At 58.2% G+C, this 24,679-nt stretch overlaps 1 protein-coding gene across 1 annotated transcript in view; it reads left to right on the plus strand.

Moving 5' to 3' along the window:
- The window catches only part of PFAS (phosphoribosylformylglycinamidine synthase), a 109,550-nt gene that overhangs the window by 30,561 nt on the left and 54,310 nt on the right, over positions 1-24,679 (plus strand). Inside the window, 9 exon segments of the mRNA XM_068998689.1 lie at positions 1,077-1,201; positions 5,998-6,126; positions 8,410-8,465; positions 8,467-8,542; positions 13,362-13,490; positions 16,419-16,492; positions 18,151-18,307; positions 20,161-20,222; positions 23,222-23,383. Coding sequence (XP_068854790.1) covers positions 1,077-1,201; positions 5,998-6,126; positions 8,410-8,465; positions 8,467-8,542; positions 13,362-13,490; positions 16,419-16,492; positions 18,151-18,307; positions 20,161-20,222; positions 23,222-23,383 — 970 coding nt within the window.

Consider the following 24,679-nt stretch of genomic DNA (forward strand, 5'->3'; position numbering starts at 1 on the left):
CCTGGGGACACCCTGGGGACACCTGGGGACACCCCTGGGACACCCTGGGACACCCTGGGGACACCTGGGGACACCCTGGGGACACCCTGGGGGACACCCTGAGGACACCTGGGGGGGGTGGGGGACACCTGGGGACACCTGGGGGGGTGGGGGACACCCCTGGGACACCCTGAGGACACCCTGGGGACACCCTGGGGGGGTGGGGGACACCTGGGGACCTTGGGGACACCCTGGGGACACCTGGGGGGGGTGGGGGGACACCTGGGGACAACCCTGGGGACACCTGGGGGGCTTGGGGACACCCCTGGGACACACCTGGGGACACCCTGAGGACACCCTGGGGACGCCTGGGGACACCTGGAACACCTGGGGACACCCTGGGGGGGTGGGGGACACCCTGGGGACACCCTGGGGACACCTGGGGGGCTTGGGGACACACCTGGGGGCACCTGGGGACAGCGGGGACATTTGGGACACCACCTGGGGACACCTGGGGGGGTTTTGGGGACACCTGAGAGGGCGTTGGGGTCACCTGGAGGAGGCTGGGGGGGGGTTTGAGCATCCGTGGGTGGATTTGGGGGGGATTTTGGGGGGATTTGAGGGGATTTTGGGGGATTTGGAGGGAATTTGGGGGGATTTGAGGGGATTTTGGGGGGATTTGGGGGATTTGAGGGGATTTTGGGGGGATTTTGGAGGGATTTTGGTGGGATTTGGGGGGATTTGAGGGGATTTTGGGGGACTTGAGGGGATTTTGGGGGATTTTGGAGGGGATTTTAGGGGGATTTGGGGGGATTTTGGGGGATTTGAGAAGATTTTGGAGGGATTTGGGGGGGATTTGAGGGGATTTTGGTGGTATTTGGGGGGATTGGAGGAGATTTTGGGGGGATTTTGGGGGATTTGGAGGGAATTTGGGGGGATTTGAGGAGATTTTGGGGGGATTTTGGGGGGATTTTGAGGAGATTTTGGGGGGATTTGGGGAGATTTTGGGTGTGGATTTGGGGTGTGGATTTGGGGTGTGGATTTTGGGCGGGTTTGGGGGGTTTTTTGGGGTCCCTGACCCCGCTGTGCCCCCCCAGTGCCATCCGGGGGGTGCCGGTGACGGCGCTGTGGCCGCAGGACCCCTCCCGGCCCAGCCCCTTCGAGAAGAGGACGAGTGTCCGGCACGTGACCTTCACCGCCGAGACGCACAACTTCCCCACCGGTCAGCGGGCACGGCCGGGCAGCGGGGAGGGGGCAGCGGGCAGCGGGAGGGGGCAGTGGGCAGTGGGCAGTGGGCAGTGGGCAGTGGTCAATGGTAAATGGGCAATGGGCAGTGGGCAATGGGCAGTGGGCAGTGGGCAGTGGGCAATGGGCAGTGGTCAATGGGGCAGTGGGCAATGGGCAGTGGGCAGGTGGGCAGGGGTCAATGGCAATGGCAGTGGGCAGTGGGAGGGGGCAGTGGGCAGTGGGCAGTGGGGCAAGTGGCAATGCAGTGGGCAATGGGCAGTGGGCAGTGGTCAGTGGGCAATGGGCAGTGGTCAATGGGCAGTGGGCAATGGGCAGTGGGCAGTGGGCAGGGGTCAATGGGCAATGGGCAGTGGAGGGGGCAGTGGGCAGTGGGCAATGGGCAGTGGGCAATGGGCAGTGGGCAGTGGGCAGTGGGCAATGGGCAGTGGTCAATGGGCAGTGGGCAATGGGCAGTGGGCAGTGGGCAGGGGTCAATGGGCAATGGGCAGTGGGAGGGGGCAGTGGCAGTGGGCAATGGGCAATGGGCAATGGGCAGTGGGCAGTGGGAGGGGACAGTGGGCAGTGGGCAATGGGGAGTGGGCAGTGGGCAGTGGGCAATGGGAGGGTCAGTGGGCAGTGGTTAATGGGCAGTGGGAGGGGGCAGTGGGCAGTGGGCAGTGGGCAATGGGCAATGGGCAATGGGCAATGGGCAGTGGGCAATGGGCAAGTGGGCAGTGGGCAGTGGGCAATGGGCAGTGGGCAGTGGGGCAGTGGGCAGTGGGCAGTGGGCAGTGGTCAATGGTAAATGGGCAATGGGCAGTGGGCAATGGGCAGTGGGCAGTGGGCAATGGGCAGTGGGCAGTGGGCAATGGGCAGTGGTCAATGGGCAGTGGGCAATGGGCAGTGGGCAGTGGGCAGGGGTCAATGGGCAATGGGCAGTGGGCAGTGGGAGGGGGCAGTGGGCAGTGGGCAATGGGCAATGGGCAATGGGCAGTGGGCAGTGGGAGGGGGCAGTGGGCAGTGGTCAGTGGGAGGGGGCAGTGGGCAGTGGTCAGTGGGCAGTGGGCAGTGGTCAGTGGGCAATGGGCAGTGGGCAATGGGCAGTGGGCAGTGGGCAGTGGGCAATGGGCAATGGGCAGTGGGCAATGGGCAATGGGCAGGGGGCAGTGGGCAGGGGGCAGTGGGCAGTGGGCAGTGGGCAATGGGCAGGGGGCAGTGGGCAATGGGCAGTGGGCAGGGGGCAGTGGGCAGTGGGCAATGGGCAGTGGGCAGTGGGCAGTGGGCAATGGGCAGGGGGCAGTGGGCAGTGGGCAGTGGGCAGTGGGCAATGGGCAGGGGGCAGTGGGCAGTGGGCAGTGGGCAGTGGGCAGTGGGCAGTGGGCAATGGGCAGTGGGCAATGGGCAGGGGGCAGTGGGCAATGGGCAATGGGCAGGGGGCAGTGGGCAGGGGGCAGTGGGCAGTGGGCAGTGGGCAGTGGGCAGTGGGCAGTGGGCAATGGGCAGGGGGCAGTGGGCAATGGGCAGTGGGCAATGGGCAGTGGGCAGGGGGCAGTGGGCAGTGGGCAGTGGGCAATGGGCAGGGGGCAGTGGGCAATGGGCAGTGGGCAGGGGGCAGTGGGCAGGGGGCAGTGGGCAATGGGCAGGGGGCAGTGGGCAATGGGCAGTGGGCAATGGGCAGGGGGCAGTGGGCAATGGGCAATGGGCAGGGGGCAGTGGGCAGGGGGCAGTGGGCAGTGGGCAGTGGGCAATGGGCAGGGGGCAGTGGGCAGTGGGCAGGGGGCAGTGGGCAGTGGGCAGTGGGCAGTGGGCAGGGGGCAGGGGACAGTGGGCAGTGGGCAATGGGCAGTGGGCAGTGGGCAGTGGGCAGTGGGCAGGGGGCAGTGGGCAGTGGGCAGTGGGCAGTGGGCAATGGGGAGTGGGCAGTGGGCAATGGGCAGTGGGCAGTGGTCAATGGGCAGTGGGCAGTGGGCAGTGGGCAGTGGTCAATGGGCAATGGGCAGTGGGCAATGGGCAATGGGCAGTGGGCAGTGGGCAGTGGGCAGTGGGCAGTGGGGAGTGGTCAATGGGCAGTGGGCAGTGGTCAATGGGCAATGGGCAATGGGCAATGGGCAGTGGGCAATGGGCAGTGGGCAGTGGTCAATGGGCAGTGGGCAGTGGGCAGGGGTCAATGGGCAGTGGGCAGTGGGCAGGGGTCAATGGGCAATGGGCAGTGGTCAATGGGAGTGGCCAAAGGGGCGTGGCCAGAAAAAAATTCCAGTAAAAAGGGGGAAATTTTGGGGTAAAAAAGTGGAATTTTTGGGTAAAAACGGAGTTTAGGGTATGGTGGGCGCGTCCTTATTTGGCCACGCCCCTTTTTGGGGTTTGGGGTGAAATGGGGAAAATTTGGGCTCAAAAAGGGGAAATTTGGGGTCAAAAAGGGGAATTTTTGGGTAAAAAATGGGGAATTTTGGGGTGAAAACGGAGTTTAGGGCGGGGTGGGCGTGGCCAGGTTTGGGGCGTGGCCGGCGGGCGTGTCCTTATTTGGCCACGCCCCTTTTGGGATTTGGGCTCAAAAAGGGGAATTTTGGGGTCAAATACGGGGGATTTTGGGGTGAAAAGGTGAATTTTGGGGTGAAAACGGAGTTTAGGGTGTGGTGGGCGTGGCCAGGTGTGGTGGGCGTGGCCGGTGGGCGTGTCCTTTTTGACCACTCCCTTTTTGGGGATTTGGGGTGAAATTTAGGGAAAATTTGGGCTCAAAAAGATGAATTTTAGGGTTAAAAAAGGGGAATTTTGGGGCAAAAAAGGGGAATTTTGGGGTAAAAAAGCGGAATTTGGGGTGAAAATGGAGTTTAGGGTGGGGTGGGCGTGGCCAGGTGGGCGTGTCCTTATTTGGCCACGCCACTTTTTGGGATTTGGGGTCATATAGGGGAAATTTGGGCTCAAAAAGGGGAAATTTGGGGTCAAAAAGGGGCATTTTGGGGTCAAAAAGGTGAATTTTGGGGTAAAAACGGAGTTTAGGGTTGGGTGGGCGTGGCCAGGTGGGTGGGTGTGGCCGGTGGGCGTGTCCTTATTTGGCCACTCCCTTTTTGGGGATTTGGGATGAAATTTAGAGAAAATTCGGGCTCAAAAAAATGAATTTTTGGGTAAAAAAAGGGAGAATTTTGGGGTCAAAAAGCAGAATTTTGGGGTAAAAAAGCGGAATTTTGGGTGAAAATGGAGTTTAGAACGGTGTGGGTGTGGCCAGGTGAGGTGGGCGTGGCCGGGGGGGTGTGTCCTTATTTGGCCACGCCCCTTTTTGGGATTTGGGGTCCTAAAGGGAAAATTTGGGCTCAAAAAGGGGAAATTTGGGCTCAAAAAGGGGAATTTTTGGGTAAAAAAGGGGAATTTTGGGGTAAAAATGGAGTTTAGGGTTGGGTGGGCGTGGCCAGGTGGGGGTGGGCGTGGCCAGGTGGGTGTGTCCTTATATGGCCACGCCCCCTTTTGGGGATTTGGGGTCATATAGGGGAAATTTGGGCTCAAAAAGGGGAAATTTGGGGTCAAAAAGGGGAATTTTGGGGTAAAAAAGGTGAATTTTGGGGTAAAAACGGAGTTTAGGGTTGGGTGGGCGTGGCCAGGTGGGGGTGGGCGTGGCCAGGTGGGTGTGTCCTTATATGGCCACGCCCCCTTTTGGGGATTTGGGGTCATAAAGGGGAAATTTGGGCTAAAAAAGGTGAATTTTTGGGTAAAAAGTGGGGAATTCTGGGGTAAAAAGGGGAATTTTGGGGTGAAAATGGAGTTTAGGGCAGGGTGGGCGTGGCCGGGTGGGTTGGGCATGGCCAGGGGCGTGTCCTTATTTGACCACGCCCCCTTTTGGGGATTTGGGGTCTTAAAGGGGAAATTTGGGGTCTAAAAGGGGAAATTTGGGGTCAAAAAGGGGAATTTTTGGGTAAAAAATGGGGAATTTTGGGGTGAAAACGGAGTTTAGGGCGGGGTGGGTGTGGCCAGGTGAGGTGGGCGTGGCCGGTGGGCGTGTCCTTTTTGACCACTCCCTTTTTGGGGATTTGGGGTGAAATTTAGGGAAAATTTGGGCTCAAAAAGATGAATTTTTGGGTAAAAAAAGGGGAATTTTGGGGTCAAAAAGCGGAATTTTGGGGTAAAAAAGCGGAATTTGGGGTGAAAATGGAGTTTAGAGCGGTGTGGGTGTGGCCAGGTGAGGTGGGCGTGGCCGGTGGGTGTGTCCTTATTTGGCCACGCCCCTTTTTGGGATTTGGGGTCCTAAAGGGGAAATTTGGGCTCAAAAAGGGGAAATTTGGGGACAAAAAGGGGAATTTCTGTTTAAAAAAGGGGGAATTTTGGGGTAAAAAAGCGGAATTTGGGGTGTAAATGGAGTTTAGGGTGGGGTGGGCGTGGCCAGGTGGGGTGGGCGTGACCGGTGGGCGTGTCCTTATTTGACCACGCCCCTTTTTGGGATTTGGGGTCATAAAGGGGAAATTTGGGGACAAAAAGGGGAATTTCTGTTTAAAAAAGGGGGAATTTTGGGGTAAAAAAGCGGAATTTGGGGTGAAAATGGAGTTTAGGGTTGGGTGGGCGTGGCCAGGTGGGGTGGGCGTGGCCGGTGGGCGTGTCCTTATTTGACCACGCCCCTTTTTGGGATTTGGGGTCCTAAAGGGGAAATTTGGGCTCAAAAAGGGGAATTTTGGGGTAAAAAAAGGGGAATTTTGGGGTAAAAAAGCAGAATTTGGGGTGTAAATGGAGTTTAGGGTGGGGTGGGCGTGGCCAGGTGGGGTGGGCGTGGCCGGTGGGCGTGTCCCGAGCTGGCCCCGCCCCTCGCAGCCGTGGCCCCCTTCAGCGGGGCCACCACGGGCACCGGGGGCCGCATCCGGGACGTGCAGTGCACCGGGAGGGGGGCGCACGTCATCGCGGGCACGGCCGGCTACTGCTTCGGCAACCTGCTCATCCCGGGTGAGAACCCCCCAAAATCCCCAAATCCCAAAGCAATTCCGGCTCGGGACCCCCGAAAACCCCGAAATCCCAAAAATCCCCCGAAAAATCCCACCCAGAAAACCCCAAAATCCCCCAAATCCACCCCAAAATGCCCCAAATTCCTCCCCGGTGCTGCTTCGGGATCCTGCTCATCCCGGGTGAGAACCCCCCAAAATCCCCAAATCCCAAAGAAATTCCGGCTCGGGACCCCCGAAAACCCCGAAATCCCCAAAATCCCCCAAAAAATCCCACCCAGAAACCCCAAAATCCCACCCAGAAACCCCAAAATCCCCCAAATCCACCCCAAAATGCCCCAAATTCCTCCCTGGTGCTGCTTCGGGATCCTGCTCATCCCGGGTGAGAACCCCCCAAAATCCCCAAATCCCAAAGAAATTCCAGCTCGGGAGCCCTGAAATCCCAAAAATCCCAAAAATCCCCCAAAAAATCCCACCCAGAAAACCCCAAAATCCCCCAAATCCACTCCAAAATCCCCCAAATTCTTCCCCGGTGCTGCTTCGGGATCCTGCTCATTCCAGGTGAGAATCCCCAAAAATCCCCAAATCCCAAAGAAATTCCGGCTCGGGACCCCCAAAAACCCCGAAATCCCAAAAATCCCCAAAAAAAATCCCACCCAGAAACCCCAAAATCCCCCAAATCCACCCCAAAATGCCCCAAATTCCTCCCCGGTGCTGCTTCGGGATCCTGCTCATCCTGGGTGAGAACCCCCCAAAATCCCCAAATCCCACCGAAATTCCGGCTCGGGACCCCCGAAAACCCAAAAAATCCCCCAAAAAATCCCACCCAGAAAACCCCAAAATCCCCCAAATCCACCCCAGAAACCCCAAAATCCCCCAAATTCCGCCCCGGTGCTGCTTCGGGATCCTGCTCATTCTGGGTCAGAAACCCCCCAAAAATCCCAAAATCCCACCGAAATTCCGGCTCGGGACCCCCAAAAAACCCCAAAATCCCACCCAGAAAACCCCAAAATCCCCAAAATCCCCCAAAAAATCCACCCAGAAACCCCAAAACCAAAAATCCACCCCAAAATCTGCCCAAATCCCCCCCAAAATCCCCCAAATTCCTCCCCGAATCCCCCCCAAAATCCCAAAAATTCCCCCAAAACATCCCCAAAATCCCAGCTGGGATTCCCAAAATCCCTCCAAATCCCCCCAAAAACCCAAAGCCACCCCAAAATTCCCCCAAAATCCCCCCCAAAATCCCCCAAAATCTGCCCAAATCCCCTAAATCCCCCAAATCCCCCAAATCCCCCAAATTTGGGATCCTCCCCACCCCGGGAGCCTCCAAACCTCCCCAAAATTCCCCAAATCCCCCAAAATTCCGCCAAATCCCCCAAAATCCCCCCAAATCTCCCCAAAATCCCCCAAATTTGGGGTCCCATTGAGCCCCATGACCCATTTTCGGGGGTCCCTGACCCATTTTTTGGGGTCCCTGACCCATTTTTGGGGTCCCCGACCCATTTTTGGGGCCGTTTTGGGGTTCGAGCAGCCCTGGGAGGACGCGGCGGCCCCAAACCCCCCTCAGATCCCTCCCCAAATCCCCCAAAATCCCCCAAAATCCCCCAAATTTGGGGTCCCATCGAGCCCCTGACCCATTTTTGGGGTCCCCGATCCGTTTTTGGGGTCCCTGACCCATTTTTGGGGCCGTTTTGGGGTTCGAGCAGCCCTGGGAGGACGCGGCGGCCCCAAACCCCCCTCAGATCCCTCCCCAAATCCCCCAAAATCCCCCAAATTTGGGGTCCCATTGAGCCCCTGACCCATTTTCGGTGCCCCTGACCCATTTTCGGGGGTCCCCCGATCCATTTTTGGGGTCCCTGACCCATTTTTGGGGCCGTTTTGGGGTTCGAGCAGCCCTGGGAGGACGCGGCGGCCCCAAACCCCCCTCAGATCCCTCCTCAAATCCCCCAAAATCCCCCAAAATCTTCCCAAAATCCCCCAAATTTGGGGTCCCATTGAGCCCCTGACCCATTTTCAGGGGTCCCTGACCCGTTTTTGGGGGTCCCTGACCCATTTTTGGGGTCCCTGACCCGTTTTTGGGGCCGTTTTGGGGCCGTTTTGGGGTTCGAGCAGCCCTGGGAGGACGCAGCGGCCCCAAACCCCCCTCAGATCCCTCCCCAAATCCCCCAAAATCCCCCAAATTTGGGGTCCCATTCAGCCCCTGACCCATTTTCGGGGGTCCCTGACCCATTTTTGGGGTCCCCGATCCGTTTTTGGGGTCCCTGACCCGTTTTTGGGGCCGTTTTAGGGTTCGAGCAGCCCTGGGAGGACGCGGCGGCCCCGTACCCCGCGGCGTTCGCGCGGACCGCTCGAGGTGGCCATCGGGGCCAGCGACGGCGCCAGCGACTACGGCAACAAATTCGGGGAGCCCGTGCTGGCAGGTGGGGGGGGAGGGGCCGTTTGGGGCCATTTGGGGCCATTTGGGGACTTTTGGGGACTTTGGGGACTTTGGGGGCCATTTGGGGCCATTTGGGGCCATTTGGGGACTTTGGGGACTTTGGGGCCATTTGGGGCCATTTGGGGCCATTTGGGGCCATTTGAGGACTTTGGGGCCATTTGGGGACTTTGGGGACTTTGGGGCCATCTGGGGGCATTTGGGGACATTTGGGGACATTTGGGGACATTTGGGATATTTGGGGACTTTGGGGGGGTTGGGGCATTTGGGGACATTTTGGGGCCATTGTGGGACATTTGAGGACATTTAGGGACATTTGGGGCCATTTGGGGCCATTTGGGGCCATTTGGGGACATTTGGGGACTTTTGGGGACTTTGGGGCCATTTGGGGCCATTTGGGGGCATTTGGGGACTTTGGGGGCATTTGGGGACATTTGGGGCCATTTGGGGACATTTTGGGACATTTGGGGGCATTTGGGACATTTGGGGCCATTTGGGGACATTTTGGGGCCATTTGGGGCCATTTGGGGACATTTGGGGACATTTACGGACATTTGGGGCCATTTGGGGACTTTGGGGGACATTTGGGGACTTTTGGGGACTTTGGGGTCATTTGGGGGCATTTGGGGCCATTTGGAGCCATTTGGGGCCATTTAGGGACATTGGGGACATTTGGGGCCATTTGGGGACATTTGGGGCCATTTACGGACATTTGGGGGCATTTGGGGACTTTGGGGACATTTGGGGGCATTTGGGGCCATTTGGGGCCATTTGGGGACTTTGGGGACATTTGGGGACTTTGGGGCCATTTGGGGTCATTTGGGGACTTTTGGTGCCATTTGGGGCCATTTGGGGTCATTTGGGGCCATTTGGGGACATTTACGGACATTTGGGGACTTTTGGGGCATTTGGGGTCATTTGGGGATATTTGGGGCCATTTGGGGCCATTTGGAGACTTTGGGGTCATTTGGGCCATTTGGGGCCATTTGAGGGCATTTGGGGGCATTTGGGGACTTTTGGGGGGTTGGGGGGGTTGGGGCCATTTGGGGGCATTTGGGGCCATTTGGGGGCATTTGGGGCCATTTGGGGCCATTTTGGGACTTTGGGGGGGTTGTTTGGGGCCATTTGGGGCCATTTGGGGCCATTTGGGGCCATTTGGGGAACTTTGGGGGCATTTGGGGCCATTTGGGGGCATTTGGGGGCATTTGGGGACTTTGGGGCCATTTGGTGCCATTTGGGGCATTTGGGGACATTTGGGACATTTTGGGGGGTTGGGGACATTTGGGGCCATTTGGGGCCATTTGGGGCCATTTAGGGACATTTGGGGACATTTGGGGCCATTTGGGGCCATTTGGGGTAATTTGGGGCCATTTGGGGACTTTGGGGGACATTTGGGACATTTGGGGCATTTGGGGACATTTGGGGGCATTTGGGGGCATTTGGGGGCATTTGGGGGCATTTGGGGGCATTTGGGGGCATTTGGGACATTTGGGGCCATTTGGGACATTTGGGGGCATTTCGGGCCATTTGGGGATATTTGGGGACTTTTGGGGGCATTTGGGACATTTGGGGACTTTGGGGACATTTGGGGACATTTGGGGACATTTGGGGACTTTGGGGTCATTTGGGGCCATTTGGGGACATTTGGGGCATTTGGGGACTTTGGGGGCATTTGGGGCCATTTGGGGCCATTTGGGGACTTTGGGGCCATTTAGGGACATTTGGGGCCATTTGGGGCCATTTGGGGACATTTGGGGGCATTTGGGGCCATTTGGGGACTTTGGGGGCATTTGGGACATTTGGGGACATTTGGGGCCATTTGGGGTCATTTGGGGACATTTTGGGGCCATTTGGGGACATTTGGGGGCATTTGGGGGCATTTGGGGCCATTTGGGGGGGGTTGGGGCCATTTGGGGCCATTTGGGGACTTTGGGGGGATTTGGGACCATTTGGGGCCATTTGGGGCCATTTGGGGACATTTGGGGACTTTGGGGCCATTTGGGGGCATTTGGGACATTTGGGGACATTTGGGGCCATTTGGGGCCATTTGGGGACTTTTGGGGCATTTGGGGACATTTGGGACATTTTGGGGGGTTGGGGACATTTGGGGACTTTGGGGGCATTTGGGGGCATTTGGGGACATTTGGGGCCATTTGGGGACTTTGGGGACATTTGGGGGCATTTGGGACATTTGGGGACTTTGGGGCCATTTGGGGCCATTTGGGGACATTTGGGGACTTTGGGGGCATTTGGGGCCATTTGGGGGCTTTGGGGGCATTTGGGGGACATTTGGGGGCATTTGGGGACATTTGGGGACATTTTGGGGCCATTTTGGGGCCATTTGGGGACTTTGGGGCCATTTGGGGACTTTGGAGCCATTTGGGGCCATTTGGGGACATTTTGGGGCCATTTGGGGACATTTGGGGACATTTGGGGGCATTTGGGGACTTTGGGGCCATCTGGGGCCATTTGGGGACATTTGGGGACATTTGGGGCCATTTGGGGACATTTGGGGACATTGGGGCCATTTGGGGAACTTTGGGGGCATTTGGGACATTTTGGGGGGGTTGGGGCCATTTGGGGGCATTTGGGGCCATTTGGGGGAATTTGGGGCATTTGGGGACATTTGGGACATTTTGGGGACTTTGGGGGCATTTGGGGGCATTTGGGGCCATTTGGGGCCATTTGGGGACTTTGGGGGACATTTGGGGCCATTTGGGGCATTTGGGGCATTTGGGGACTTTTGGGGCCATTTGGGGCCATTTGGGGCCATTTGGGGCCATTTGGGGTCATTTGGGGACATTTGGGGGCATTTGGGACATTTGGGGGCATTTGGGGACACCTGGGGGGGGATGGGGACATTTGGGGCCATTTGAGGCCATTTGGGGACATTTTGGGGCCATTTGGGGACACCCTGGGGACATTTGGGGCCATTTGGGACAATTTTGGGGACAGTTTTGGGACTTCTGAAGGAAATTTCGGGTGATCCGGGTGGATTTTGGGGTGGGATTTTGGGGTGATTTGGGTGGATTTTGGGGCTGAATTTTGGGGTGGTTTTGGGGTGATCAGGGTGGATTTTGGGGTGGGATTTTGGGGTGATTTTGGGTTGACTTTGGGGTGGGGTTTGGGGGTGATTTTGGGATGATCTGGGTGGATTTTGGGGCTGATTTTTGGGGTGGGATTTTGGGGTGATTTGGGTGGATTTTGGGGTGGGATTTGGGGCTGATTTTGGGGTGATCCGGGTGGATTTTGGGGTGGGATTTTGGGGTGATTTTGGCTTGATTTTGGGGTGATCCGGGTGGATTTTGGGGCTGATTTTTGGGGTGATTTTGGGGTGATCCGGGTGGATTTTGGGGTGGGATTTTGGGGTGATTTTGGGGCTGATTTTTGGGGTGGGATTTTGGAGTGATCCGGGTGGATTTTGGGGCTGATTTTGGGGTGATTTGGGTGGATTTTGGGGTGGGATTTTGGGGTGATTTTGGGTTGATTTTGGGGTGATCCGGGTGGATTTTGGGGTGGAATTTTTGGGGTGGGATTTTGGGGTGATTTGGGTGGATTTTGGGGTGGGATTTTGGGTTGATTTTGGGTTGATTTTGGGTTGATTTTGGGGTGATTTGGGTGGATTTTGGGGCTGATTTTTGGGGTGGCATTTTGGGGTGATTTGGGTGGGATTTTGGGGTGGGATTTTGGGGTGATTTTGGGGTGATTTTGGGGTGGGATTTGGGTGGATTTTGGGGTGGGATTTTGGGTTGATTTTGGGTTGATTTGGGTGGATTTTGGGGCTGATTTTTGGGGTGATTTTGGGGTGATCCGGGTGGATTTTGGGGCCGATTTTTGGGGTGGGATTTTGGGGTGATTTGGGTGGATTTTGGGGTGATTTTGGGGTGATTTTGGGGTGATTTGGGTGGATTTTGGGGTGGGATTTTGGGTTGATTTTGGGGTGATCCGGGTGGATTTTGGGGCTGATTTTTGGGGTGATTTTTGGGGTGATTTGGGTGGATTTTGGGGTGGGATTTTGGGGTGATTTTGGGGCTGATTTTTGGGGTGGGATTTTGGAGTGATCCGGGTGGATTTTGGGGCTGATTTTTGGGGTGATTTTGGTGTGATTTGGGTGGGATTTTGGGGTGGGATTTTGGGGTGATTTGGGTGGATTTTGGGGCTGATTTTTGGGGTGACTTTGGGGTGATTTTGGGGTGATTTGGGTGGATTTTGGGGTGATTTTGGGGTGATTTTGGGGTGATCCGGGTGGATTTTGGGTGGATTTTGGGGTGGTATTTTGGGGTGATTTGGGTGGGATTTTGGGGTGGGATTTTGGGGTGATTTTGGGGTGATTTTGGGGTGGGATTTGGGTGGATTTTGGGGTGGGATTTTGGGTTGATTTTGGGTTGATTTGGGTGGATTTTGGGGCTGATTTTTGGGGTGATTTTGGGGTGATCCGGGTGGACTTTGGGGCCGATTTTTGGGGTGGGATTTTGGGGTGATTTGGGTGGATTTTGGGGTGGGATTTGGGGTGGGATTTTGGGGGTGATCCGGGTGGATTTTGGGGTGGGATTTTGGGTTGATTTTGGGGTGATCCGGGTGGATTTTGGGGCTGATTTTTGGGGTGATTTTGGGGTGATTTGGGTGGATTTTGGGGTGATTTTGGGGCTGATTTTTGGGGTGGGATTTTGGAGTGATCCGGGTGGATTTTGGGGCTGATTTTGGGGTGATTTTGGGGTGATTTGGGTGGATTTTGGGGCGATTTTGGGGCTGATTTTTGGGGTGGGATTTTGGAGTGATCCGGGTGGATTTTGGGGTGCCCCCAGGCTTCGCCCGCTCCTTCGGGCAGCTGCTGCCGGACGGGCAGCGCCGGGAGTGGATCAAGCCCATCATGTTCAGCGGCGGCATCGGAGCCCTGGAGGACGAGCACGTCCGGAAAGAGGCCCCCGAGCCCGGTCAGACCCCAAAAACGCCCCAAAACCGCCCCAAAAACACCCCCAAACACCCCAAAACCACCCCCAAACACCCCAAAAACGCCCCAAAAACACCCCCAAACACCCCAAAATATCCTAAAATAATGCCATAGAGGCCCCTGAGCCCGGTCAGACCCCAAAAACGCCCCCAAACACCCCAAAACCACCCCCAAACACCCCAAAACCACCCCCAAAGACCCCCAAACACCCCAAAAACTCCCCAAAACACCCCCAAACACCCCAAAATATCCTAAAATAATGCCAAACAGGCCCCTGAGCCCGGTCAGACCCCAAAAATGACCCAAAACACCCCAAAACCACCCCCAAAGAACCCCAAACACCCCAAAAACGCCCCAAACACCCCAAAATACCCCAAAAATACCCCCAAACACCCCCAAATCCCTCAAAATGTCCAGAAAAACCCCAAAGAGGCCCCCGAGCCCGGTCAGACCCCAGAAACGCCCCAAAACACCCCAAAAAGTCCCCTAAACACCCCCAAACACCCCCAAAATACCCCAAAATGTCCTAAAACAACCCCAAAACCGCCCCAAACAGCCCAAAATACCCCCAAAATACCCCAAAATATCAAAATAACCCCAAAGAGGCCCCCGAGCCTGGTCAGACCCCTAAAACGCCCCAAAAACACCCCAAAAATCCCCCAAAACACCCCAAAACCAACCCCAAACACCCCAAACACCCCAAAATACCCCAAAATGTCCTAAAATTACCCCAAAACCGCCCCAAACACCCCAAAATACCCCCAAAATACCCCAAAATATCAAAATAACCCCAAAACAGGCCCCCGAGCCCGGTCAGACCCCAAAAACCCAAACACCCCAAAATTACCCCAAAACACCCCAAAATACCCTAAAATGTCCTAAAATAAACCCCAAAATGCCCCAAACACCCCAAAACCAACCCCAAACACCCCAAAATACCCCAAAACATCCTAAAATAACCCCAAAGAGGCCCCGGAGCCCGGTCAGACCCCTAAAACACCCCAAAACACCCCAAAATCCCCCAAACTTCCCCAAAATCGGCCCAAAATCCCCAAAACTCCCCCCAAATCATCCCCAAATCCCCAAAAATCCCCCCAAAAATCCCCCCAAATCTCCCCCAAAATCCCCTAAATCCCCCAAAATCCCTCCAAAATGCCTGAAAATCGGCCCCAAATCCCCAAAACTCCCCCCAAACCCTCCCCAAATCCCCCCAAAATCACCCCAAATCTCCCCAAATCGCCCCAAAATCCCCCAAACTCCCCCAAACCCCCCAAAATCCCCCCAAAATCCCTCAAAATCCCCCCAAAATCGCCCCAAATCGCCCCAAAATCCCCCAATTTTTTCCCCAAAATCCCCCAACCCCCCCAAAATCGCCCCAAAATCCCCCCAAAATTGCCCCAAATCCCCCCAAATCTCCCCAAATCGCCCCAAAATCCCCCAATTTTTTCCCCAAAATCCCCCAAACCTCCCCAAATCCCCCTGAAATCGCCCCAAAATCCCCCAATTTTTTCCCCAAAATCCCCCCGAATCTCCCCCAAATCCCCCCAAATCGCCCCAAAATCCCCCCAAATCTCCCCAAATGCCCCCAAAATCCCCCAATTTTTTCCCCAAAATCCCCCCAAATCCCCCCAAAATCACCCCAAATCTCCCCAAATCGCCCCAAAATCCCCCAAACTCCCCCAAAACCACAAATCCCCAAAAATCCCCCCAAAATCCCTCAAAATTCCCCCAAAATCCCCCCAAATCTCCCCACATGCCCCCAAAATCCCCCAATTTTTTCCCCCAAGTCCCCCAAACCCCCCAAAATCCCCCAAAATCCCCCCAAATCCTCCCCAAATCCCCCCAAAATCCCCCCAAACCTCCCCAAATCACCCCCAAATCTCCCCAAATCGCCCCAAAATCCCCCAATTTTTTCCCCAAAATCCCCCAAACCTCCCCAAATCTCCCCAAATTGCCCCAAAATCCCCCCAAAATCCCCCAATTTTTCCCCAAAATCCCCCAACCCCCCCCAAATCGCCCCCAAATGCCCCCAAATCTCCCTGAATCACCCCAAAATCCCCTAATTTTTCCCCCCAAATCCCCCAAAATCCCCCCAAAAATCCCCCCAAATCCCCCAAATCACCCCAAAACCCCCCAAATCCCCCCAAAATCCCCCCAAATCCTCCCCAAATCCCCCCAAATCCCCCCAAATCCCCCAAAATCCCCCCAAATCCTCCCCAAATCCCCCCAAAATCCCCCCAAACCTCCCCAAATCCCCCCGAAATCTCCCCAAATCTCCCCAAATCGCCCCAAAATCGCCCAATTTTTTCCCCAAAATCCCCCAAACCTCCCCAAATCCCCCCGAAATCGCCCCAAATCGCCCCAAAATCCCCCAATTTTTCCCCAAAATCCCCCCAACCCCCCCAAATCGCCCCCAAATCCCCCCAAATCTCCCTGAATCACCCCAAAATCCCCTAATTTTTTCCCCCCAAATCCCCCAAAATCCCCCCCAAAATCCCCCCAAATCCCCCAAATCACCCCAAAACCCCCCAAATCCCCCCAAAATCCCTCAAAATCCCCCCCAAATCCCCCCAAATCCCCCCAAATCCCCCAAAATCCCCCCAAAATCCCCCCAAATCTCCCCAAATCGCCCCAAAATCCCCTAATTTTTTCCCCAAAATCCCCCAAACCTCCCCAAATCCCCCCGAAATCGCCCAAAATCCCCCCAAATCCTCCCCAAATCCCCCCAAAATCGCCCCAAATCTCCCCAAATCGCCCCAAAATCGCCCAATTTTTTCCCCAAAATCCCCCAAACCTCCCCAAATCTCCCCAAATTGCCCCAAAATCACCCCAAAATCGCCCCAAAATCCCCCAATTTTTCCCCAAAATCCCCCACCCCCCCCGTGTGGGCTCTGACCGCCCCTCCCCCCAGGGATGCTGGTGGTGAAGTTGGGGGGTCCCGTGTACAGGATCGGCGTGGGGGGAGGGGCCGCCTCCTCCATCCAGGTCTGGGGGCATTCCGGGGATTTTGGGGGATTTTGGGGGGATTTTGGGAAAAATTGGGGCGATTTTGGGGGGATTTGGGGGGAGTTTGGGGGATTTTGGGGGATTTTGGGGGGCAATTCTGGGGTATTTGGGGGGATTTGGGTGGAGTTTGGGGCTGTTTGGGGGAGTTTTGGGGGTTTGGGGGGATTTTGGGGGATTTGGGTGGTTTATGGGGGATTTTTGGGAGGATTTTGGGGGGATTTTGGGGGATTTTGGGAAAAATTGGGGCGATTTTGGGGGCAGTTTGGGGGATTTTGGGGGAGTTTGGGGGATTTTGGGGGGCAATTCTGGGGTATTTGGGGGGATTTTGGGGGGATTTGGGGGGAGTTTGGGGCAGTTTGGGGGAGTTTGGGGCAATTTTGGGGGGATTTTGGAGGATTTGGGTGGTTTATAGGGGTTTTTGGGGGATTTTGGGAGGATTTGGGGTGGCTTATGGGGGATTTTGCGGGATTTTGGGTGGATTTTGGAGGGATTTGGGAGGATTTTGGGCAGATTCGGGTTCCTGAGGGGGATTTTGGGGTGGGCCGGGTGGATTTGGGGGTTTTTGGAGGCTTTTGGGAGGATTTTGGGGGGGATTTTCAGGGGGATTTGGGGCGGATTTGGGGTGGTTTATGGGGGATCTTGCGGGATTTTGGGGCCATTTTGGGCGGATTTTAGGAGGGTTTTGTGGGATTTTGGGGGGGATTTTGGAGGGATTTGGGAGGATTTTGGGCAGATTCGGGTTCCTGAGGGGGATTTTGGGGTGGGGTAGGTGGATTTTGGGGTTTTTGGGGGGGATTTGGGGGGGATTTGGGGGATTTTGCGGGATTTGGGGAGGATTTTGGAGGGATTTGGGAGGATTTTGGTCGGATTCGGGTTCCTGAGGGGGATTTTGGGGTGGTTTATGGGGGATTTTTGGGGGGGGATTTGGGAGGATTTTGGGTGATTTTGGGAGGATTTTGGGGAGAATTTGGGCGGATTCGGGTTCCTGAGGGGGATTTTGGGGTGGGCTGGGTGGATTTTGGGGTTTTTGGAGGATTTTGGGAGCATTTTGGGGGGATTTTGGGGAGGATTTTGGGAGCATTTTGGGGAGATTTTGGGGAGGATTTGGGGTGGCTTATGGGGGATTTTGGGGGGGATTTTGGAGGGATTTGGGAGGATTTTGGTCGGATTCGGGTTCCTGAGGGGGATTTTGGGGTGGGCCGGGTGGATTTGGGGGTTTTTGGGGGGAATTTGGGGGGGATTAGGTGGGGATTTTGTGGGATTTGGGGCGGTTTATGGGGGATTTTGTGGGGATTTTGGGGGGGGATTTGGGAGGATTTTGGGTGATTTTGGGAGGATTTTGGGGAGAATTTGGGCGGATTCAGGTTCCTGAGGGGGATTTTGGGGCGGGCCGGGTGGATTTGGGGGTTTTTGGAGGATTTTGGGAGCATTTTGGGGGGATTTTGGGGAGGATTTTGGGAGGATTTTGGGTGGGATTTCAGGGGATTTGGGGTGGTTTATGGGGGATTTTGCGGGATTTTGGGGGGGATTTTGGAGGGATTTGGGGGGAATTTGGTCGGATTCGGGTTCCTGAGGGGGATTTTGGGGCGGGCCGGGCGGATTTGGGGGTTTTTGGTGCCAGCCCCGTCCCCGACCAGGTGCAGGGGGACAACGAGGCCGAGCGCGACCTCGGGGCCGTGCAGCGCGGGGACCCCGAGATGGAGCAGAAGCTGAACCGGGTCCTGCGCGGCTGCGCCGAGAGCGGCGCCGGCAACCCCGTCAGCTCCATCCACGACCAGGGCGCCGGCGGCAACGGTGACACTGGGGGCACTGGGGTCATTGGGGTCATTGGGGTCATTGGGGTCATCTCTGGGGTCACTGGGGTCATTGGGGTCATCATTGGAGTCATTGGGGTCATCTCTGGGGTCATTGGGTCATTGGGGTCATCATTGGGGTCATTGGGGTCATTGGGGTCATCATTGGGGTCATCATTGGGGTCATTGGGGTCATTGGGGTCATTGGGGTCATCATTGGGTCATTGGGGTCACTGGGGTCATCTCTGGGGTCATTGGGCTCATTGGGGTCATTGCAACCCCGTCAGCTCCATCCACGACCAGGGCGCCGGCGGCAACGGTGACCATTGGGGTCATCTCTGGGGTCATTGGGGTCATCATTGGGGTCATTGGGGTCATTGGGGCCATTGGGGTCATTGGGGTCATCATTGGGGTCATTGGGGTCATCTCTGGGGTCATTGGGGTCATTGGGGTCATTGGGGTCATCTCTGGGGTCATTGGGGTCATTGGGGTCATCATTGGAGTCATTGGGGTCATCTCTGGGGTCATTGGGGTCATTGGGGTCATCATTGGAGTCATTGGGGTCATCTCTGGGGTCATTGGGGTCATTGGGGTCATTGGGATCATCATTGGGGTCATCATTGGGGTCATTGGGGTCATTGGGGTCATTGGGGTCATTGGGATCATCATTGGGGTCATCATTGGGGTCACTGGGGTCATCTCTGGGGTCATTGGGGTCATTGGGGTCATTGGGGTCATCATTGGGGTCATTGGGGTCATCTCTGGGGTCATTGGGGTCATTGGGGTCATTGGGGTCATCATTGGGGTCATCTCTGGGGTCATCTCTGGGGTCATTGGGGTCATCACTGGGGTCATCTCTGGGGTCATTGGGGTCATTGGGGTCACTGGGGTCATTGGGGTCATTGGGGTCATTGGGGTCATCATTTGGGTCACTGGGGACATCACTGGGGTCACTGGGGTCATTGGGGGCACCTCTGGGGTCACTGGGGACATCGGGGGGTCATTGGGGGGATTTGGGGGGATCTTGGGGCCTTTGGGGCCACGGGGGGACCCTTGTGGGACACGGTGGGACGGGGCCGTGGCTCGGGGCTGTCCCCGATGGTGACCCCGATGTCGACCCCGATGTCCCCGATGGTGACCCCAATGTCCCTGATGGTGACCCCGATGGTGACCCTGATGGTGACCCCGATGTCCCCGATGGTGTCCCTGATGGTGACCCCAATGATGACCCCGATGGTGACCCCCATGGTGACCCCCATGGTGACCCCAATGATGACCCCCATGGTGACCCCGATGTCCCCCATGGTGACCCCGATGACCCGCATGGTGACCCCGATGTCCCCGATGACCCCGATGGTGACCCCAATGATGACCCCAATGATGACCCCCATGGTGACCCCGATGTCCCCCATGGTGACCTCGATGGTGACCCCGATGTCCCCCATGGTGACCCCCATGTCCCCGATGTCCCCGATGGTGACCCCCATGGTGACCCCGATGTCCCCCATGGTGACCTCGATGGTGACCCCGATGTCCCCCATGGTGACCCCCATGTCCCCGATGTCCCCGATGGTGACCCCCATGGTGACCCCCATGGTGACCCCCATGTCCCCGATGGTGACCCCCATGGTGACCCCCATGGTGACCCCCATGGTGACCCCGATGACCCCCATGGTGACCCCCATGTCCCCCATGGTGACCTTGATGGTGACCCCGATGTCCCCCATGGTGACCCCGATGATGACCCCATGGTGACCCCAATGTCCCCGATGACCCCGATGGTGACCCCAATGATGTCCCCCATGGTGACCCCGATGTCCCCCATGGTGACCCCGATGTCCCCGATGTCCCCAGGGAATGTCCTGAAGGAGATCTCGGAGCCGGCCGGGGCCGTCATCTACGCCAGCCGCTTCCAGGTCAGTGTCACCAGTGTCCCCCAGTATCCCCCAGTGCCCCCCAGTGTCACCCCAGTGTCCCCCAGTGCCCCCCAGTATCCCCCAGTGCCCCCCCAGTGCCCCCCCAGTGTCCCCCAGTGCCCCCCAGTGCCCCCCAGTGCCCCCCAGTGTCACCCCAGTGTCCCCCAGTGTCACCCCAGTGTCACCAGTGTCCCCCCAGTATCCCCCAGTGCCCCCCAGTGTCCCCCAGTGTCCCCCAGTATCCCCCAGTGCCCCCCAGTGTCCCCCAGTGCCCCCCAGTGTCACCCCAGTGTCACCCAGTATCCCCCAGTGCCCCCCCAGTGCCCCCCAGTGTCCCCCAGTGCCCCCCACTGTCACCCCAGTGTCACCCAGTATCCCCCAGTGCCCCCCAGTGTCACCCCAGTGTCCCCCCAGTATCCCCCAGTGCCCCCCAGTGTCCCCCAGTACCCCCCAGTGTCACCAGTGTCCCCCAGTGTCCCCCAGTGCCCCCCAGTGTCCCCCAGTGCCCCCCAGTGTCACCAGTGTCCCCCAGTATCCCCCAGTGCCCCCCACTGTCACCCCAGTGTCCCCCAGTGCCCCCCAGTGTCACCCAGTGTCACCCAGTATCCCCCAGTGCCCCCCAGTGTCACCCCAGTGCCCCCCAGTGCCCCCCAGTGTCACCCAGTGCCCCCCAGTGCCCCCCAGTGTCACCCCAGTGTCACCCAGTATCCCCCCAGTGTCACCCAGTGTCCCCCACTGTCACCCCAGTGTCACCCAGTATTACCCATTATCACCCAGTGTCCCCAGTGTCCCCCAGTGTCACTCCAGTGTCCCCCAGTGTAGCCCAGTGTCACCCAGTGTCCCCCAGTGTCACCCCAGTATCCCCCAGTGTCACCCACTGTCACCCCAGTGTCACCCAGTATCCCCCAGTGCCCCCCAGTGTCACCCCAGTGTCCCCCCAGTATCCCCCAGTGTCCCCCAGTGCCCCCCAGTGTCCCCCAGTGTCACCCCAGTGCCCCCCAGTGCCCCTCAGTATCCCCCCAGTGTCACCCAGTGTCCCCCAGTGTCACCCAGTGTCACCCAGTATTCCCCAGTGCCCCCCAGTGTCACCCCAGTGTCCCCCCAGTGTCCCCCACTGTCACCCAGTGTCACCCCACTGTCACCCCAGTGTCCCCCAGTGTCCCCCAGTGTCACCCAGTGTCACCCAGTATCCCCCAGTGCCCCCCAGTGTCACCCCAGTGTCACCCAGTATCCCCCCAGTGTCACCCAGTATCCCCCCAGTGTCACCCAGTGTCCCCCACTGTCACCCCAGTGTCACCCAGTATCACCCATTATCAGCCAGTATCCCCAGTGTCCCCCAGTGTCACTCCAGTGTCCCCCAGTGTAGCCCAGTGTCACCCAGTGTCCCCCAGTGTCACCCCAGTATCCCCCAGTGTCACCCACTGTCACCCCAGTGTCACCCAGTATCCCCCAGTGCCCCCCAGTGTCACCCCAGTGTCCCCCCAGTATCCCCCAGTGTCCCCCAGTGCCCCCCAGTGTCCCCCAGTGTCACCCCAGTGCCCCCCAGTGCCCCCCAGTATCCCCCCAGTGTCACCCAGTGTCCCCCAGTGTCACCCAGTGTCACCCAGTATTCCCCAGTGCCCCCCAGTGTCACCCCAGTGTCCCCCCAGTGTCCCCCACTGTCACCCAGTGTCACCCCACTGTCACCCCAGTGTCCCCCAGTGTCCCCCAGTGTCACCCAGTGTCACCCAGTATCCCCCAGTGCCCCCCAGTGTCACCCCAGTGCCCCCCAGTGCCCCCCAGTGTCAGCCCAGTGTCACCCCAGTGTCACCCAGTATCCCCCCAGTGTCACCCAGTGTCCCCCACTGTCACCCCAGTGTCACCCAGTATCACCCATTATCAGCCAGTATCCCCCAGTACCCCCCAGTGTCCCTTTGGTGTCACCCCAGTGTCCCCAGTGTCCCCAAACCCCCCAATTCCCTTTGTCCCTGGATTTCCTTGGTGGCCCTGGTGGCCCTGTTGCCCCCTGATGCCACTGGTGGCCCTGGTGAGATCCTGGTGACCCTGGTGACACCCTGGTGGCCCTGGTGACACCCTGGTGACACCCTGGTGGCCCTGGTGGCCCTGGTGACACCTTGGTGGCCCTGGTGACACCCTGGTGGCCCTGGTGGCCCTGGTGACACTTTGGTGGCCCACACTGAGCGTCCTGCAGCTGTGGGGGGCTCTGAGTGTCCCTTGTCCCCATTGTCCCCAATGTCCCCAAATCCCCAAACCCTTCAATCCCCTGTTGCCCCCTGGTGCCACTGGTGGCCCTGGTGGCCCTGGTGGCCCTGGTGGCCCTGGTGACACTTTGGTGGCCCTGGTGGCAGCTGGGGGACCCCACACTGAGGAGCTGGGGGGGGCTCTGAGTGTCCCTTGTCCCCAGTGTCCCCAATGTCCCCAAATCCCCAAACCCTTCAATCCCCTGTTGCCCCCTGATGCCACTGGTGGCCCTGGTGACACCTTGGTGGCCCTGGTGACACCTTGGTGACACTTTGGTGGCCCTGGTGACACCCTGGTGGCCCTGGTGACACTTTGGTGGCCCTGGTGACACCTTGGTGACACTTTGGTGGCCCTGGTGACACCTTGGTGGCCCTGGTGGCAGCTGGGGGACCCCACGCTGAGCGTCCTGGAGCTGTGGGGGGTCTGAGTGTCCCTTGTCCCCAATCCCCTCAATGTCCCCAAATCCCCAAACCCTTCAGTCCCCTGTTGCCCCCTGATGCCATTGGTGGCCCTGGTGACACCCTGGTGGCCCTGGTGGCCCTGGTGACACTTTGGTGGCCCACACTGAGCGTCCTGCAGCTGTGGGGGGCTCTGAGTGTCCCTTGTCCCCATTGTCCCCAATGTCCCCAAATCCCCAAACCCTTCACTCCCCTGTTGCCCCCTGATGCCATTGGTGGCCCTGGTGGCCCTGGTGACACCTTGGTGACACCCTGGTGGCCCTGGTGGCCCTGGTGACACCTTGGTGGCCCTGGTGGCAGCTGGGGGACCCCACGCTGAGCATCCTGGAGCTGTGGGGGGCCGAGTACCAGGAGTCCAACGCGCTGCTGGTGCGGCCGCCGGCGCTGGCGCTGCTGCGGCGCTTGGCCGAGCGCGAGCGCTGCCCCCTCTGCGTGGTGGGGACGGTGACCGGGGACGGCCGGGTGAGGGACGGACAGGGGACGGAGGGACAGAGGGACAGACAGGGGACAGAGGGATGGAGGGACAGAGGGACAGACAGGGGACAGCGGGATGGAGGGATGGAGGGACGGAGGGATGGAGGGATGGAGGGACAGTGGGACAGAAGGACGGAGGGACAGAGGGGGGCTGGGGGACAGAGGGGGGACAGAGGGGACACTGCGGGGGGGACAGAGGGACAGCGGGACAGAGGGACAGGGGGACAGAGGGACAGAGGGACAGAGGGACAGAGGGGACAGACAAGGGACAGAGTGGGGACAGAGGGACAGAGGGACAGAGGGACAGAGGGACAGAGTAGGGACAGAGGGACAGAGTGGGGACAGAGGGACAGAGGGACAGAGGGGACAGAGGGACAGAGTGGGGACAGAGGGACAGAGGGACAGAGGGGACAGAGGGACAGTGGGGACAGAGGGGGGCTGGGGGACAGAGGGGACAGAGGGACAGAGTGGGGACAGAGGGACAGAGGGGACAGAAGGACATTGGGGATTTTGGGGACACTGGGGGTGGTTGGGGACATTGAGGATTTGGGGGGGGTGGGGCCACTGGGGGTGTTGGGGACATTGGGGGACATTGGGGATTTTGGGGGGGTTGGGAACACTGGGAGGCATTGGGGACATTGGGAACATTGGGGACATTGGGGTCATTGGGGACATTGGGGGCATTGGGGGATTGAGGATGATGGGGACACTGGGGGGATTGGGGATTTTGGGGACATTGGGGATTTTGGGGGGCAGTTGGGGACATTGGGGACATGGGACACTGGGGGGCATTGGGGACATTTTGGATTTTGGGGATATTGGGGACTTTGGGGACATTGCGGGATTGGGGACATTGGGGCCAGTGGGGGTGGTTGGGGACATTGGGGGTTTGGGGGGCAATGGGGACATTGAGGGGCCTGGGGACACTGGGGGGGTTGGGGACCCTGGGGGACATTGGGGGATTGGGGACATTGGGGGATGCTGGGGACAATGGGGACATTGGGGATTTTGGGGGGGAGTTGGGGACACTGGGGGGGATTGGGGACATTGGGGACATGGGGGGCCTGGGGACACTGGGGGGGTTGGGGGGTGTGGGGGACATTGGGGGATTGGGGACATTGGGGGATTGGGGACATTGGGGCCAGTGGGGGATGCTGGGGACAATGGGGACATTGGGGGGGAGTTGGGGACACTGGGGGGGATTGGGGACATTGGGGGACACTGGGGACATTGGGGGGGAGTTGGGGACATTGAGGATTGGGGGGGGGGTTGGGGATTGAGGGG

This window comes from Aphelocoma coerulescens, unplaced genomic scaffold, assembly GCF_041296385.1.
Source record: "Aphelocoma coerulescens isolate FSJ_1873_10779 unplaced genomic scaffold, UR_Acoe_1.0 HiC_scaffold_146, whole genome shotgun sequence".
Taxonomy (NCBI): Eukaryota; Metazoa; Chordata; class Aves; order Passeriformes; family Corvidae; genus Aphelocoma; species Aphelocoma coerulescens.